Consider the following 16,879-nt stretch of genomic DNA (forward strand, 5'->3'; position numbering starts at 1 on the left):
AGTGTGCGATTGCTAGCAAATTTCAAGCCAGACCGGCCAGCAAGTAGGCTAAGAGGCTTTGGGGACGGCATTGAGGCGGCCGCGGGGGCTGGAGACCGGAGAGAGCGAGGGTCTGCGAGCTGGCTCCTGGAGGGAGCAGGGGATCTGAGCCAAGTCTGTGTTTATGTGTGTGGCCAGCCATGTGTCGCTGTGAATTGTCTAGGTGCGTGGGCATTTTGTGTGTGGGTGCCTGTTGGGAAGAGCTGCTCAGCCTGGCTGCTGGCTGGAGCTGGGAGCTGGGAGCTGGGAGCTGGGAGCTGGGAGCTGGGAGCTGGGAGCTGGGGCTGCGGCAGCCCCGCCTCCCTCGGGCCACCGCCTTCGGCACCTCCAAACGCTGAAGTCAGGCCCAGTCAGGCCCGGGGTCCGCAGAGCCCGACTGTGCGGAAGCACCTCAACCTCACGCACCAGCTCTTGGGCTCATCACTCTGTCTCCTGGGAGCAGTGCCCACCAAGAGACTGGGGGCCACGCATCACCTCTGGAGGTTCACGTCCCCTGCCTGTCTCGTTCTCACCAAGATGCTGAGGAGGACAGGGGCAGCAGCTCACTGCTACGGAGACAGAGGAAAAGGACAACATTACTGAGGGGAAAAAGGACAAGTAGCAATTCCTGCCTTCTCTAGAACAGTCAGTCCTGGTAGGGACCATCTGCCCCCTCTTCCATGCGCACTGAAATAAATTGTCCAGGCAAGCCCACCAAGAACACTGATTCTATTCAAGCTACCTTCTTGAATGCATCAGATGAGCTATTAGCTGGCTAAGAGCTCCCCTACCTCGTGGTTATCAAAGTAACTCCTAAAGATGGATGTGATTTTGGGGGGGAGAGGCTGTGGGGAGAGATTCCAAACACTTCCTACAGATACTCCTGCCTGCCTAAGGAAAAAGGAAAAAAAAAAAGAAGGAGCCAGCGCCCTCTGGGAATTTGAAGGAGGTTTAGAGACCTCTCCACTGCCACCGAGCTGAAGAAGACGAAGATGCCAGATTTCCTCTGTCAGGTGATTGCTGGGCAAACGCAGATGTCTGCACACGTTTCAGTGTCAGAGGCAGACACGGTGGGTGGGGGTTTCAAGCACCCTGAGGACCAGGTGAAAGATCCACCAGCATGTCCTCTGGGGTGGGGTCGCCAGCCTCACGGTTGTTATGCAGAGGCAGAAGGAGGAGAGGCGACCGCTCTGAAGGGTTCAGAGGTCAGTGGGACCAGCAGAGCAGTGGAGTGCAAACTTGCAGGAATAGGCCGTAATTACGGGAGCCAAGTCCCTCTGGCTCAAGCACCGAGGATGGCGTAGCTGATGGAGAAGAGGATCTCCAGGTACGTAAGAAGATGCAGCAGCCTTAGACCAAGCATCTGAGCCACACGCTTAGGAGGTGGGTTGGACAGAGGCTTTTGAGTGTGCTGGCTTCAGATTGACAGTCAAGAAGGAAAAGGCAGGCACCCAGCAACCAGTTCGACTGCTGCCTGTGAAAAAAGGAAATCCTGGGGCGTTGGAGGCCCCGGGTGGCCGGGGAGAGCCCTGCCCGTGGCCCCGGAGCTGCCCCGTGGCCCAGCCGCCGCATCACAATGTGCCGCCGCAGCACCCACGGTGACCTCGGCCGCGGCCACCAGCGTCCGTCCCGCAGTGCGGCTCTGTGCCAGCGCGGGGCAGCGTGGGGAGACACAGGCTCCCAGCGCAGTGGCACTGCCTGGCACGGGCACACTGCTTCACGTGCCCACTTGCGGCACCATGGGACAGGCGAACTGCTGCGGCGGGAGGCGTGCTGCCAGCCCCACTCCCAGCACGCAGGGATGGCCCAGGGACCTTCGCCGGGGGGCTCCTCGCCCCCGCCTCGGGCTCTTGGGCAGGGAAGCCTCCCAGCCCCGGCAGCCACCGAGCGCCTTCGTCTCGAGCAGGAGTCCCCAGCTCCTCCTCAGCGACCGTGTGCAGGTGACGCGCCACCAGCGCACCAAGGACAGGCACCTGCTGCTCTTCCCAGACGCCCTCGCTATTGCCAGCTTCAAGTAAGAATGGCAACCAGAGCCGTCCTTCCTCGCCGCCACGGCCTCTGCCAGCAGCCCCAGGGCACCGCGGCTCCCGCTGCAGGAGCAAGCGCCTCCGTGGGGCTGCCTGCACAGCCGCTGGCCCGCAGCCGACGCGCGCGGCTTCCTTTGAAGCCTGGCAGGGCTGCAAAAGCAAGGCGGCACGGGCTTTCTTGTAAACCCGAATGCTGGCGGGGGTGCCCACAGCTGGGCAGGGGAAGGCACTTTAGCCAAGGTCTTTGCATTTGCTCCTCCCTGAGCAGCTGCTGTCTGCAGCAAGTATCGGTACTGCCCAGCACGGCTTGTCCAAGCTTCTAGCATCCAAAAGCCCCATGGAGGGCGTCCAGAAGGCGGCCTTCCTCCTGTCCTCCCTGAGCGTCCGCTCTGCGGATGCCCTTTGCTCCCCACGAGCGCTCGTGGTCCAAATGAGCTGCAGTGCCCTGCCCGGCTGTCCCTAAGCTGCAGGGACAGACGCAGCGTCCCTTTAATTTGGGGAGGTGTAAGAGGGAAAGGACAGCCTTCTGGTTCGGGCCTCCTGAGCAGCAGCCCCTGACGAAGCGTCTGCTGGCATCGCTTCCCAGCAGCGACTCGACTCATGGGCAGCGCCGCCTCGGTGTGGCCTGGGCCTGAGGCTCCTTTCTCCCGCGTGAGGCTCGCCGGTGGGGGGCCGCCCCAAGGCTCTGCCCCTGGGAAATGGCCCTGCCCTGGAGGAGTGCTGGGGCTGCCCCCAGCACGGCAACCTGCAAGTCGGTGCCTGCTCTTCTGCCCCGCAGATGTGGCTCCAGCTTCTGGCTGAAGCACCGGGTGCGCCTCAGCGAGCTGTGGGTGCTGTGCGGCGAGGATGAGGTGGCGCGTGGGCGCGAGGAAGCGGCGGCGGAGCTGGGCATCAAATGCAGCAATGCCCTCATCCTCGCCTGGCCCACCAACCTGTGTGTGGTCACTTTTGGGTGCGTCTTGGGGACAGGGAGTGTGGCGGTGGGGGGTGCAGGGCACCGCGCTCGCCTTGAGGCCTCCGTGGGCTTGCTGGGGCTCAGGTCAGGCTGTGGGGGGGTGAGAGGAGAGGCCCCGCTTTGGTTTCAGACCAGGACCCCGTGAGTCTTTGAAGGCGAGGACAGGCCCGCGGGGGCTGCTGCTTCCCGTTGGGTGAAGGCAAAGCCGTGGGCCTTCCCGGGAAGGGAGGGGAGCGAGCTCGTTTGCAGGAGGGCCAGAGCTCGCACAGAGGGGCAGGCTCTTGCGGCAAGTCCGTAGTCAAGCCACAGGCTCTGCCGGGCCCCGCGGCTGCCCTGCAGGAGCTGTTCAGGTCAGAGATTGTCCCCCGTGAACACCTCACGCTGCCGCCCCCTTCCCGCATGCCCCTGCCAGGGGACTCGCCCCGGCAGCTCTCTCCTCTTTCGCCTGCCTAACCGCTACAAGGGCTTTTGCTCTCCTGAAGCGAGGGAAGGCGAGAAGAGAAGAGGGAAGAAAGAGAGGTAGCTCCTCGAGAAGGACAGAGGAAGCCAGAGCTGCTGGCGAGTCCCTGTGCGGGCTCGGCCCCACGAGGCTCGGCCCTGGCCCTGGCCCTGGCCCTCTCCCCAGGTGGCGGGGGGATGTGTGTGGGGCCCGCGTCACCCCAAAGGGTGAGCAGCAGCGAGGTGCGAGGCTGTTTCTCCTTTTCGCTGCAGGTCGCAGGAGGTGAAGGAGCTCTGGCTCAGCACGCTCCTCAGGTAAGCCTTGCCAGGGAAGTCAGCCTGCGGAGACAAGGCTGAAGGCGGTGGCTGGAGAGCTCCAGGGGCAGCTCTCCCCGCAGTGTAGGTGGGGGAAAGGGAGACCCACTGCGCAGCGCAGCTCCTGGGCAGAACGGTGTGAGTTGCTGAGCCTTGTGACTGCCCATTAACCGCAACGCCACGGAGTTGTCAGCACAGCTCCTTGCGTGCATGGCTTGAGACGCCGAGCTGCCGCTTTCCGTTTCTGTACGGAGGAGGCCCGTAGTCAGCAGGACCCGGGGGCGTTACAGAGCGGTGCTGCCAGCGAGCAGTGCGGCAAGGTCCCGTGCGTCAGGGTGCCGTGGAAGTGCGGGCTGGCTGCAGGGGAGAGAGCGGAGAGGTGTCGGTGTGACAGGGCTCTTCCCTTGCCTCTGCCCTGTGCCCAGGCAACGCCGAGGAGCCCGGGAGCCCAGGGTCACCCGGCTGGCCTCCATTCGGCTTCTCGCCAAGGTGGTCGGCGTCTACAATCACGTAAGTGTCCCCGGCGTGTCCGCTGCACCCAGAGAGCCGCTTGGCTTTTGAGACCAGCCCCTGTGACGAGTTGCTCACGTTGGCTCTTTGTCCTCTTGCCTAGTCGGTGACACTGACTGCCAAGACCATTGAGACATTGATTTCGGTGGAGGTAAGCAGTGGCTCCCTCTGGCCCGGGCCCTTGCTGGGTGTTGGTGGGAGGTATTGTGGCAGAGTGGGGGCGGCTGCCCGGGAGGTGGCCAGGGCCCTGTGGGGCGCAGCGTGGAGGACCCAGCCGGCCGGCCGGCAGCAGCGGGGGAGCAGCACGGGGCTGCCCACTGCCTGCCATTGCCTGGGAGCGGGCAGAGCCCTTTGCAGGCCACTCTGGGCAGAAAGGGCCGGGAGCAGCCAGGGTGTCCCCAGGGCTGCCGGGCAGTTTTGGGAGGGAAGGTGGCAGGGGCCAAAGCCATCGAGACACCGGCCGCTTCCTCACCGGCGGCGTTTGGGAGGAAGTCCCCAGTGGCGCAGGAGAGCACGGGAAGGCAGCCTGTCCGCTCTCGGCCACCTCTGGACGCCTGGTGTGGGGCTGTGCCTTTTCTGGCTGCAGCAGCAGCCTGAAAGGGCCCTGGGCTGGGTGCCTGTCGGGCAGGGCCTGGGGCGCTGCATGCAGCGCGAGCCCCGTGAGCTACAGAGCCGAGAGCTCCCTCGTCAGGGTCAGGGTGCCGACGAGCCAAATGGAAGACCAGGTTTGCAGGAGGGAAGCAGCAAGGCTTCGTTAGCCCCTGAGAGAACTCAGTGGCATTTGCCTAGCAAGTCTCTGGTGATGTTCTTGCCCTCCCTGCTGCCCAGCCTGCCTGGCTGAAGATTCAAAGGCGGAGAGAAGCAGTGGGACGAGCACTGGCCAGAGCGAAAGCGCAGAGGCGGACGCAGCCACCAACACCGGAGCTTGGGGCAGGCAGAGCGCACGCCGAAGGGCACACAGGTAGAAGGCTGGACGGGCTTGACTTTCATCCCCTTCCCCATCTCTTCCCCTTCCCACCGACAAACGCTGATATACCCCGGCCCTGATTTCCTGAGCCCGGTCCGTTGTCTCTACGGGAGGAGAGCGAGAAGTAGGCTTCCCTTACAGACAGGAGAGAGACCAGGGTCTGCAAGGGCCCACACCGAAAGCTGCTGGACGTTTGGAGTTGGGGTTTGTTGCTTTCCTGCGCAGAAGTCCTTCTGCTGCCCATGCCCTGGAGACAGTTTGCCCTGCTGAGTCGTCAGCAGCAGTGTCGGCAGCATGACTTGAACTTGAAAGCTGAACAGAATGCAACCTGCAGCATTCCTCCTGCTTTTGCTTTCCAGAGCTGCATGCAGAAGAGCCTCTCAAGCATGCAGTATTGGTGCACGTGGCAAGTCAGGCAGCTGCCCCTGCGGACACACCACGCTCGCCCCTCTCTGCCCAAAGAGAACGAGGAAGAGATGTGGCCACCCAAGTCGGACAAGGAGAGGTATGAGGCACCCTCTGGGCCACAAGCACTGTCCCAGAGTGTCCCATGGACAAAGCAAGTTGCTCGTGCGCAACTGAGCAGAGACGCTGGGGACCTGGGGACCTTCTCCTCAGAGAAGGCATAAGCCCATGGTTTCCCGTGTCTGCTGCGAGGGGAGCGGCAGCGCTGCTTCTGCAGATGCTGTGGCCGTGCTGCTTTCAGCTCCAAATGGCAGTGCTGGGCAGTGCTGCTCTCCCCCGTAGCGATAGCCCTGCAGGCCGAGCGGGGTTGGGAAGGCAGAGGTGAGCAGAGAGGAGGTGCAGGGGAGCGCTCGGCCTCTTCCTGGCAGCTGCCAAGGTGGCTGCAAGGAGGTGTGTGGTGTTGCCGCGTCCATGCGACAGGCTGAGTCTCCCGCCGGCCCACCGGTCGTGTAGCCCGCGCCTGTGTTTGTGCCTCCTGCCACAGCTGACATAGGGGCCGCCACCTGCACTTCTCCTTGCCAAGAGGCTAAGGATGACGGTGATCTCAAGTGGTTTCTCTGTGTCCCACTGACACCCAGCTGCACGAGCTCGACTTTGATGCTGAGGTCCAGCCCCTCGTGGAAGACTTGGTTGAGAAAGCGATGGAGAAAGTGTTTGCGGCCATCCAGCGGGAAGAAGAAGAAGAGCTGGCCAAGCTGCAGCCACTTGAGGCGGCGGATGGGGAACTGCCTTGTGCAGGGTGTGCTGAGCCACAGCGCCTGGAGGAGCGGGAGAAGCAGGGCCAAGAGGAGAAGGTAGGAGTCCTGAAGAGCAACGCAGGCCGGCCCGAATGGTCCTTGTGAGCATCGACATGATTTGCAGCCCAGAAAGGCAAGACTCTAAGGAAGTATGGTTGTAACTGTGCAAATGCCAAAGAAAGTGCTGAAGCAGCTGCCGCTGAGGCACGTGTGTGCAGAGTGAGGTGGCTGCGCTTCCTGCAGGAAAGGAGGTGGGAGGTGGAGTGTTGGAAGCCGGAGGTGCAGCACCAGTTGCCGTTCAGGCTCCTGCCCAGAGCAGCGCGACGGAAGAGGTCCTACGATACTGTGGGGCACATACCTGAGGGTACCTTCAGCCCCAGGCAGAGAGGCAGTTGTGGCTGAGGCCCCTCTGCAAAGGCAGGCCAGAAACGGCTCCACTCCCTGCGCTTCACATGTGCAGGAGCGGTGGTGGCTGATGTGCTCCTGGCCTCTTCCCTGCCTTCCCAGCAGCATCTCTTCCTGGCCTTGTCTTTGGTGTGGGTGCTGCCGCCTGTCCCTTCTTTTTGGCTGCCCTTCGTTCCTCTAGCTGCGTGTGCCTTCTTCCCAATTCCTCTTCCCGCTCTCCTCAGGCGCAAAACGGGGACGGCGGCGGCACCTCTGCCTTGGGGCCTGCAGGCACTGCAGCGGCTGCAAGTGAAGTGGCTGTGCAGCTGGAAGGCGGGAGCGACAGCCTCCCCGAGGGACCGGAGCGCACAGAAGCAGTTGTCGTTGCGGTCCCTGGCACACCTGAGGCAGAAGAGGAAACTCCTGCCTTGGACTCCCGCGACCAAGCGTGGGCTCAAGGAGCTCCTGGTGAGGCGGCACCCCCGCAGGGAGAGCCTGGGCTGCCTGCCTTGCAAAGCACAGAAGTGCCCGCTGCCGAGCTGGCCGTGCAGAAGGAGATGCAAGCCTCTGCCCTCACGCCAGAAACAACTGGCTCAGAAGCAGCGGCAGCGGCCGGGCAGAGTGTGACCGAGGGGGCTTGCGTGCAGGTGGCTGCGAAAGGGCCCATCTTGGAACCCCCAAGCGCAGAAAGAACAACAAGAGAAGGGCTTCCCCAGAGCGATGAGACCGCAGGCGGCACAATACAAGGTGCCGTCCTCCAAACCGAAACACCCTCGCAGCGTGGAAATAGTGAGGGTAGCAAACTGGAAGATGCCGTCCTCAGTGGGGACTCAGCAGGCTCTGTCCCTGCAGCCCCCGCACAGCTTGAAGGAGACGACCTGTCTGCCTGAGCATCATCAGGCATGGCTATCACTGGCACCGGGAGCGCTGTCCTCCCTGACAGAAGTCGGAAGAAACGTGAAACACAAGGCAGCGGAGCTGAAGAAGAGCCTGTGGAAGCAGGACGAGAAGTCCTCGAAACCTCAGGCTGTGAAGGCGTTCAGACGGAAGAAAACGAAGCGGAGCAAGTGGTGGAAAGAGGAGGCCAAGAAGTAGGAGGCTCTGGCACCCTGGCAGCTGTGAGAGGTGATGTCCATTACTGCCCTGCTGTCCAGCAAGAGGTTTTACGTGGGCCAGAGGAAGGCCCTGGCTCAGCCTTCCCTGGAGCCAAGGGCTCGGAGGTGCCAGCGCCAGCTGCAGCCCTCGAAGAGCCTGTCGCTGCCGAAACCGTGATGCTCGCAGACACGGCAGCCAAAACGTTACAGCCCTTGGCAGGCAGGCCTGGGCAATTGGCTCCTGAAGGAATCCCAAGGGCTACGGTTTGCCGGGTTCTGTGCTACAAGGCTCTCATCTCCACACGGCCAAAGGAGCAGAGGGGAACAGGGACAGGAGAGGGAACCAAATCCCCTCACTGGAGAAAGGAGCAGCCTGGCCGCGCTCCCGTCTTCGCATTAAATGCCGTCCGTTTCTAACTATTTTCCTGGGTGGGGAGACTCTCTGTTCTGTGTGCCTGTGTGTGGCTGGAGGGGCACGTGCCAGCGACGGGGTGTCGCAGCGGGGGCCACGGTCCCCGTGCGCCTCTGGCACAGCACGTGGAGCGCGGGAGGATCCGTTTGTCAGTGTGCGATTGCTAGCAAATTTCAAGCCAGACCGGCCAGCAAGTAGGCTAAGAGGCTTTGGGGACGGCATTGAGGCGGCCGCGGGGGCTGGAGACCGGAGAGAGCGAGGGTCTGCGAGCTGGCTCCTGGAGGGAGCAGGGGATCTGAGCCAAGTCTGTGTTTATGTGTGTGGCCAGCCATGTGTCGCTGTGAATTGTCTAGGTGCGTGGGCATTTTGTGTGTGGGTGCCTGTTGGGAAGAGCTGCTCAGCCTGGCTGCTGGCTGGAGCTGGGAGCTGGGAGCTGGGAGCTGGGAGCTGGGAGCTGGGAGCTGGGAGCTGGGGCTGCGGCAGCCCCGCCTCCCTCGGGCCACCGCCTTCGGCACCTCCAAACGCTGAAGTCAGGCCCAGTCAGGCCCGGGGTCCGCAGAGCCCGACTGTGCGGAAGCACCTCAACCTCACGCACCAGCTCTTGGGCTCATCACTCTGTCTCCTGGGAGCAGTGCCCACCAAGAGACTGGGGGCCACGCATCACCTCTGGAGGTTCACGTCCCCTGCCTGTCTCGTTCTCACCAAGATGCTGAGGAGGACAGGGGCAGCAGCTCACCGCTACGGAGACAGAGGAAAAGGACAACATTACTGAGGGGAAAAAGGACAAGTAGCAATTCCTGCCTTCTCTAGAACAGTCAGTCCTGGTAGGGACCATCTGCCCCCTCTTCCATGCGCACTGAAATAAATTGTCCAGGCAAGCCCACCAAGAACACTGATTCTATTCAAGCTACCTTCTTGAATGCATCAGATGAGCTATTAGCTGGCTAAGAGCTCCCCTACCTCGTGGTTATCAAAGTAACTCCTAAAGATGGATGTGATTTTGGGGGGGAGAGGCTGTGGGGAGAGATTCCAAACACTTCCTACAGATACTCCTGCCTGCCTAAGGAAAAAGGAAAAAAAAAAAGAAGGAGCCAGCGCCCTCTGGGAATTTGAAGGAGGTTTAGAGACCTCTCCACTGCCACCGAGCTGAAGAAGACGAAGATGCCAGATTTCCTCTGTCAGGTGATTGCTGGGCAAACGCAGATGTCTGCACACGTTTCAGTGTCAGAGGCAGACACGGTGGGTGGGGGTTTCAAGCACCCTGAGGACCAGGTGAAAGATCCACCAGCATGTCCTCTGGGGTGGGGTCGCCAGCCTCACGGTTGTTATGCAGAGGCAGAAGGAGGAGAGGCGACCGCTCTGAAGGGTTCAGAGGTCAGTGGGACCAGCAGAGCAGTGGAGTGCAAACTTGCAGGAATAGGCCGTAATTACGGGAGCCAAGTCCCTCTGGCTCAAGCACCGAGGATGGCGTAGCTGATGGAGAAGAGGATCTCCGGGTACGTAAGAAGATGCAGCAGCCTTAGACCAAGCATCTGAGCCACACGCTTAGGAGGTGGGTTGGACAGAGGCTTTTGAGTGTGCTGGCTTCAGATTGACAGTCAAGAAGGAAAAGGCAGGCACCCAGCAACCAGTTCGACTGCTGCCTGTGAAAAAAGGAAATCCTGGGGCGTTGGAGGCCCCGGGTGGCCGGGGAGAGCCCTGCCCGTGGCCCCGGAGCTGCCCCGTGGCCCAGCCGCCGCATCACAATGTGCCGCCGCAGCACCCACGGTGACCTCGGCCGCGGCCACCAGCGTCCGTCCCGCAGTGCGGCTCTGTGCCAGCGCGGGGCAGCGTGGGGAGACACAGGCTCCCAGCGCAGTGGCACTGCCTGGCACGGGCACACTGCTTCACGTGCCCACTTGCGGCACCATGGGACAGGCGAACTGCTGCGGCGGGAGGCGTGCTGCCAGCCCCACTCCCAGCACGCAGGGATGGCCCAGGGACCTTCGCCGGGGGGCTCCTCGCCCCCGCCTCGGGCTCTTGGGCAGGGAAGCCTCCCAGCCCCGGCAGCCACCGAGCGCCTTCGTCTCGAGCAGGAGTCCCCAGCTCCTCCTCAGCGACCGTGTGCAGGTGACGCGCCACCAGCGCACCAAGGACAGGCACCTGCTGCTCTTCCCAGACGCCCTCGCTATTGCCAGCTTCAAGTAAGAATGGCAACCAGAGCCGTCCTTCCTCGCCGCCACGGCCTCTGCCAGCAGCCCCAGGGCACCGCGGCTCCCGCTGCAGGAGCAAGCGCCTCCGTGGGGCTGCCTGCACAGCCGCTGGCCCGCAGCCGACGCGCGCGGCTTCCTTTGAAGCCTGGCAGGGCTGCAAAAGCAAGGCGGCACGGGCTTTCTTGTAAACCCGAATGCTGGCGGGGGTGCCCACAGCTGGGCAGGGGAAGGCACTTTAGCCAAGGTCTTTGCATTTGCTCCTCCCTGAGCAGCTGCTGTCTGCAGCAAGTATCGGTACTGCCCAGCACGGCTTGTCCAAGCTTCTAGCATCCAAAAGCCCCATGGAGGGCGTCCAGAAGGCGGCCTTCCTCCTGTCCTCCCTGAGCGTCCGCTCTGCGGATGCCCTTTGCTCCCCACGAGCGCTCGTGGTCCAAATGAGCTGCAGTGCCCTGCCCGGCTGTCCCTAAGCTGCAGGGACAGACGCAGCGTCCCTTTAATTTGGGGAGGTGTAAGAGGGAAAGGACAGCCTTCTGGTTCGGGCCTCCTGAGCAGCAGCCCCTGACGAAGCGTCTGCTGGCATCGCTTCCCAGCAGCGACTCGACTCGTGGGCAGCGCCGCCTCGGTGTGGCCTGGGCCTGAGGCTCCTTTCTCCCGCGTGAGGCTCGCCGGTGGGGGGCCGCCCCAAGGCTCTGCCCCTGGGAAATGGCCCTGCCCTGGAGGAGTGCTGGGGCTGCCCCCAGCACGGCAACCTGCAAGTCGGTGCCTGCTCTTCTGCCCCGCAGATGTGGCTCCAGCTTCTGGCTGAAGCACCGGGTGCGCCTCAGCGAGCTGTGGGTGCTGTGCGGCGAGGATGAGGTGGCGCGTGGGCGCGAGGAAGCGGCGGCGGAGCTGGGCATCAAATGCAGCAATGCCCTCATCCTCGCCTGGCCCACCAACCTGTGTGTGGTCACTTTTGGGTGCGTCTTGGGGACAGGGAGTGTGGCGGTGGGGGGTGCAGGGCACCGCGCTCGCCTTGAGGCCTCCGTGGGCTTGCTGGGGCTCAGGTCAGGCTGTGGGGGGGTGAGAGGAGAGGCCCCGCTTTGGTTTCAGACCAGGACCCCGTGAGTCTTTGAAGGCGAGGACAGGCCCGCGGGGGCTGCTGCTTCCCGTTGGGTGAAGGCAAAGCCGTGGGCCTTCCCGGGAAGGGAGGGGAGCGAGCTCGTTTGCAGGAGGGCCAGAGCTCGCACAGAGGGGCAGGCTCTTGCGGCAAGTCCGTAGTCAAGCCACAGGCTCTGCCGGGCCCCGCGGCTGCCCTGCAGGAGCTGTTCAGGTCAGAGATTGTCCCCCGTGAACACCTCACGCTGCCGCCCCCTTCCCGCATGCCCCTGCCAGGGGACTCGCCCCGGCAGCTCTCTCCTCTTTCGCCTGCCTAACCGCTACAAGGGCTTTTGCTCTCCTGAAGCGAGGGAAGGCGAGAAGAGAAGAGGGAAGAAAGAGAGGTAGCTCCTCGAGAAGGACAGAGGAAGCCAGAGCTGCTGGCGAGTCCCTGTGCGGGCTCGGCCCCACGAGGCTCGGCCCTGGCCCTGGCCCTGGCCCTCTCCCCAGGTGGCGGGGGGATGTGTGTGGGGCCCGCGTCACCCCAAAGGGTGAGCAGCAGCGAGGTGCGAGGCTGTTTCTCCTTTTCGCTGCAGGTCGCAGGAGGTGAAGGAGCTCTGGCTCAGCACGCTCCTCAGGTAAGCCTTGCCAGGGAAGTCAGCCTGCGGAGACAAGGCTGAAGGCGGTGGCTGGAGAGCTCCAGGGGCAGCTCTCCCCGCAGTGTAGGTGGGGGAAAGGGAGACCCACTGCGCAGCGCAGCTCCTGGGCAGAACGGTGTGAGTTGCTGAGCCTTGTGACTGCCCATTAACCGCAACGCCACGGAGTTGTCAGCACAGCTCCTTGCGTGCATGGCTTGAGACGCCGAGCTGCCGCTTTCCGTTTCTGTACGGAGGAGGCCCGTAGTCAGCAGGACCCGGGGGCGTTACAGAGCGGTGCTGCCAGCGAGCAGTGCGGCAAGGTCCCGTGCGTCAGGGTGCCGTGGAAGTGCGGGCTGGCTGCAGGGGAGAGAGCGGAGAGGTGTCGGTGTGACAGGGCTCTTCCCTTGCCTCTGCCCTGTGCCCAGGCAACGCCGAGGAGCCCGGGAGCCCAGGGTCACCCGGCTGGCCTCCATTCGGCTTCTCGCCAAGGTGGTCGGCGTCTACAATCACGTAAGTGTCCCCGGCGTGTCCGCTGCACCCAGAGAGCCGCTTGGCTTTTGAGACCAGCCCCTGTGACGAGTTGCTCACGTTGGCTCTTTGTCCTCTTGCCTAGTCGGTGACACTGACTGCCAAGACCATTGAGACATTGATTTCGGTGGAGGTAAGCAGTGGCTCCCTCTGGCCCGGGCCCTTGCTGGGTGTTGGTGGGAGGTATTGTGGCAGAGTGGGGGCGGCTGCCCGGGAGGTGGCCAGGGCCCTGTGGGGCGCAGCGTGGAGGACCCAGCCGGCCGGCCGGCAGCAGCGGGGGAGCAGCACGGGGCTGCCCACTGCCTGCCATTGCCTGGGAGCGGGCAGAGCCCTTTGCAGGCCACTCTGGGCAGAAAGGGCCGGGAGCAGCCAGGGTGTCCCCAGGGCTGCCGGGCAGTTTTGGGAGGGAAGGTGGCAGGGGCCAAAGCCATCGAGACACCGGCCGCTTCCTCACCGGCGGCGTTTGGGAGGAAGTCCCCAGTGGCGCAGGAGAGCACGGGAAGGCAGCCTGTCCGCTCTCGGCCACCTCTGGACACCTGGTGTGGGGCTGTGCCTTTTCTGGCTGCAGCAGCAGCCTGAAAGGGCCCTGGGCTGGGTGCCTGTCGGGCAGGGCCTGGGGCGCTGCATGCAGCGCGAGCCCCGTGAGCTACAGAGCCGAGAGCTCCCTCGTCAGGGTCAGGGTGCCGACGAGCCAAATGGAAGACCAGGTTTGCAGGAGGGAAGCAGCAAGGCTTCGTTAGCCCCTGAGAGAACTCAGTGGCATTTGCCTAGCAAGTCTCTGGTGATGTTCTTGCCCTCCCTGCTGCCCAGCCTGCCTGGCTGAAGATTCAAAGGCGGAGAGAAGCAGTGGGACGAGCACTGGCCAGAGCGAAAGCGCAGAGGCGGACGCAGCCACCAACACCGGAGCTTGGGGCAGGCAGAGCGCACGCCGAAGGGCACACAGGTAGAAGGCTGGACGGGCTTGACTTTCATCCCCTTCCCCATCTCTTCCCCTTCCCACCGACAAACGCTGATATACCCCGGCCCTGATTTCCTGAGCCCGGTCCGTTGTCTCTACGGGAGGAGAGCGAGAAGTAGGCTTCCCTTACAGACAGGAGAGAGACCAGGGTCTGCAAGGGCCCACACCGAAAGCTGCTGGACGTTTGGAGTTGGGGTTTGTTGCTTTCCTGCGCAGAAGTCCTTCTGCTGCCCATGCCCTGGAGACAGTTTGCCCTGCTGAGTCGTCAGCAGCAGTGTCGGCAGCATGACTTGAACTTGAAAGCTGAACAGAATGCAACCTGCAGCATTCCTCCTGCTTTTGCTTTCCAGAGCTGCATGCAGAAGAGCCTCTCAAGCATGCAGTATTGGTGCACGTGGCAAGTCAGGCAGCTGCCCCTGCGGACACACCACGCTCGCCCCTCTCTGCCCAAAGAGAACGAGGAAGAGATGTGGCCACCCAAGTCGGACAAGGAGAGGTATGAGGCACCCTCTGGGCCACAAGCACTGTCCCAGAGTGTCCCATGGACAAAGCAAGTTGCTCGTGCGCAACTGAGCAGAGACGCTGGGGACCTGGGGACCTTCTCCTCAGAGAAGGCATAAGCCCATGGTTTCCCGTGTCTGCTGCGAGGGGAGCGGCAGCGCTGCTTCTGCAGATGCTGTGGCCGTGCTGCTTTCAGCTCCAAATGGCAGTGCTGGGCAGTGCTGCTCTCCCCCGTAGCGATAGCCCTGCAGGCCGAGCGGGGTTGGGAAGGCAGAGGTGAGCAGAGAGGAGGTGCAGGGGAGCGCTCGGCCTCTTCCTGGCAGCTGCCAAGGTGGCTGCAAGGAGGTGTGTGGTGTTGCCGCGTCCATGCGACAGGCTGAGTCTCCCGCCGGCCCACTGGTCGTGTAGCCCGCGCCTGTGTTTGTGCCTCCTGCCACAGCTGACATAGGGGCCGCCACCTGCACTTCTCCTTGCCAAGAGGCTAAGGATGACGGTGATCTCAAGTGGTTTCTCTGTGTCCCACTGACACCCAGCTGCACGAGCTCGACTTTGATGCTGAGGTCCAGCCCCTCGTGGAAGACTTGGTTGAGAAAGCGATGGAGAAAGCGTTTGCGGCCATCCAGCGGGAAGAAGAAGAAGAGCTGGCCAAGCTGCAGCCACTTGAGGCGGCGGATGGGGAACTGCCTTGTGCAGGGTGTGCTGAGCCACAGCGCCTGGAGGAGCGGGAGAAGCAGGGCCAAGAGGAGAAGGTAGGAGTCCTGAAGAGCAACGCAGGCCGGCCCGAATGGTCCTTGTGAGCATCGACATGATTTGCAGCCCAGAAAGGCAAGACTCTAAGGAAGTATGGTTGTAACTGTGCAAATGCCAAAGAAAGTGCTGAAGCAGCTGCCGCTGAGGCACGTGTGTGCAGAGTGAGGTGGCTGCGCTTCCTGCAGGAAAGGAGGTGGGAGGTGGAGTGTTGGAAGCCGGAGGTGCAGCACCAGTTGCCGTTCAGGCTCCTGCCCAGAGCAGCGCGACGGAAGAGGTCCTACGATACTGTGGGGCACATACCTGAGGGTACCTTCAGCCCCAGGCAGAGAGGCAGTTGTGGCTGAGGCCCCTCTGCAAAGGCAGGCCAGAAACGGCTCCACTCCCTGCGCTTCACATGTGCAGGAGCGGTGGTGGCTGATGTGCTCCTGGCCTCTTCCCTGCCTTCCCAGCAGCATCTCTTCCTGGCCTTGTCTTTGGTGTGGGTGCTGCCGCCTGTCCCTTCTTTTTGGCTGCCCTTCGTTCCTCTAGCTGCGTGTGCCTTCTTCCCAATTCCTCTTCCCGCTCTCCTCAGGCGCAAAACGGGGACGGCGGCGGCACCTCTGCCTTGGGGCCTGCAGGCACTGCAGCGGCTGCAAGTGAAGTGGCTGTGCAGCTGGAAGGCGGGAGCGACAGCCTCCCCGAGGGACCGGAGCGCACAGAAGCAGTTGTCGTTGCGGTCCCTGGCACACCTGAGGCAGAAGAGGAAACTCCTGCCTTGGACTCCCGCGACCAAGCGTGGGCTCAAGGAGCTCCTGGTGAGGCGGCACCCCCGCAGGGAGAGCCTGGGCTGCCTGCCTTGCAAAGCACAGAAGTGCCCGCTGCCGAGCTGGCCGTGCAGAAGGAGATGCAAGCCTCTGCCCTCACGCCAGAAACAACTGGCTCAGAAGCAGCGGCAGCGGCCGGGCAGAGTGTGACCGAGGGGGCTTGCGTGCAGGTGGCTGCGAAAGGGCCCATCTTGGAACCCCCAAGCGCAGAAAGAACAACAAGAGAAGGGCTTCCCCAGAGCGATGAGACCGCAGGCGGCACAATACAAGGTGCCGTCCTCCAAACCGAAACACCCTCGCAGCGTGGAAATAGTGAGGGTAGCAAACTGGAAGATGCCGTCCTCAGTGGGGACTCAGCAGGCTCTGTCCCTGCAGCCCCCGCACAGCTTGAAGGAGACGACCTGTCTGCCTGAGCATCATCAGGCATGGCTATCACTGGCACCGGGAGCGCTGTCCTCCCTGACAGAAGTCGGAAGAAACGTGAAACACAAGGCAGCGGAGCTGAAGAAGAGCCTGTGGAAGCAGGACGAGAAGTCCTCGAAACCTCAGGCTGTGAAGGCGTTCAGACGGAAGAAAACGAAGCGGAGCAAGTGGTGGAAAGAGGAGGCCAAGAAGTAGGAGGCTCTGGCACCCTGGCAGCTGTGAGAGGTGATGTCCATTACTGCCCTGCTGTCCAGCAAGAGGTTTTACGTGGGCCAGAGGAAGGCCCTGGCTCAGCCTTCCCTGGAGCCAAGGGCTCGGAGGTGCCAGCGCCAGCTGCAGCCCTCGAAGAGCCTGTCGCTGCCGAAACCGTGATGCTCGCAGACACGGCAGCCAAAACGTTACAGCCCTTGGCAGGCAGGCCTGGGCAATTGGCTCCTGAAGGAATCCCAAGGGCTACGGTTTGCCGGGTTCTGTGCTACAAGGCTCTCATCTCCACACGGCCAAAGGAGCAGAGGGGAACAGGGACAGGAGAGGGAACCAAATCCCCTCACTGGAGAAAGGAGCAGCCTGGCCGCGCTCCCGTCTTCGCATTAAATGCCGTCCGTTTCTAACTATTTTCCTGGGTGGGGAGACTCTCTGTTCTGTGTGCCTGTGTGTGGCTGGAGGGGCACGTGCCAGCGACGGGGTGTC

General features: G+C 62.8%; 2 protein-coding genes across 2 annotated transcripts; both read left to right on the top strand.

Annotated features, from left to right (window-relative positions):
- Positions 1 to 650: 650 nt before the first annotated feature.
- On the top strand, positions 651 to 8,241 carry LOC138066606 (uncharacterized). Its single transcript, XM_068936492.1, has 9 exons — positions 651 to 1,345; positions 2,824 to 2,997; positions 3,712 to 3,753; positions 4,179 to 4,263; positions 4,367 to 4,414; positions 5,092 to 5,224; positions 5,590 to 5,735; positions 6,274 to 6,489; positions 7,062 to 8,241. The coding sequence occupies exons 1-9, from the start codon at positions 1,326 to 1,328 to the stop codon at positions 7,704 to 7,706; spliced, it is 1,509 nt and encodes a 502-aa protein (XP_068792593.1). The 5' UTR covers positions 651 to 1,325; the 3' UTR covers positions 7,707 to 8,241.
- Positions 8,242 to 9,798: 1,557 nt separating this feature from the next.
- LOC138066607 (uncharacterized) lies at positions 9,799 to 16,714 on the top strand. The gene is made up of 10 exons (XM_068936493.1): positions 9,799 to 9,818; positions 10,350 to 10,505; positions 11,297 to 11,470; positions 12,185 to 12,226; positions 12,652 to 12,736; positions 12,840 to 12,887; positions 13,565 to 13,697; positions 14,063 to 14,208; positions 14,747 to 14,962; positions 15,535 to 16,714. The coding sequence occupies exons 1-10, from the start codon at positions 9,799 to 9,801 to the stop codon at positions 16,177 to 16,179; spliced, it is 1,665 nt and encodes a 554-aa protein (XP_068792594.1). The 3' UTR covers positions 16,180 to 16,714.
- Positions 16,715 to 16,879: the final 165 nt, after the last annotated feature.

The sequence above is a fragment of the Struthio camelus genome, chromosome 3 (genome assembly GCF_040807025.1).
Source record: "Struthio camelus isolate bStrCam1 chromosome 3, bStrCam1.hap1, whole genome shotgun sequence".
NCBI classification, from domain to species: domain Eukaryota; kingdom Metazoa; phylum Chordata; class Aves; order Struthioniformes; family Struthionidae; genus Struthio; species Struthio camelus.

What these genes read in the sequence shown, in the direction of transcription:
- LOC138066606 (XM_068936492.1), top strand. Translation starts at nt 1,326, where the DNA reads ATGGAGAAGAGGATCTCCAG. An exon ending in AGACATTGATTTCGGTGGAG is followed by an intron (nt 4,415 to 5,091) that starts GTAAGCAGTGGC and finishes CCTGCTGCCCAG; the next exon opens with CCTGCCTGGCTGAAGATTCA. An exon ending in CCCAAGTCGGACAAGGAGAG is followed by an intron (nt 5,736 to 6,273) that starts GTATGAGGCACC and finishes ACTGACACCCAG; the next exon opens with CTGCACGAGCTCGACTTTGA.
- LOC138066607 (XM_068936493.1), top strand. Translation starts at nt 9,799, where the DNA reads ATGGAGAAGAGGATCTCCGG. An exon ending in GCACGCCGAAGGGCACACAG is followed by an intron (nt 13,698 to 14,062) that starts GTAGAAGGCTGG and finishes TTTGCTTTCCAG; the next exon opens with AGCTGCATGCAGAAGAGCCT. An exon ending in CCCAAGTCGGACAAGGAGAG is followed by an intron (nt 14,209 to 14,746) that starts GTATGAGGCACC and finishes ACTGACACCCAG; the next exon opens with CTGCACGAGCTCGACTTTGA.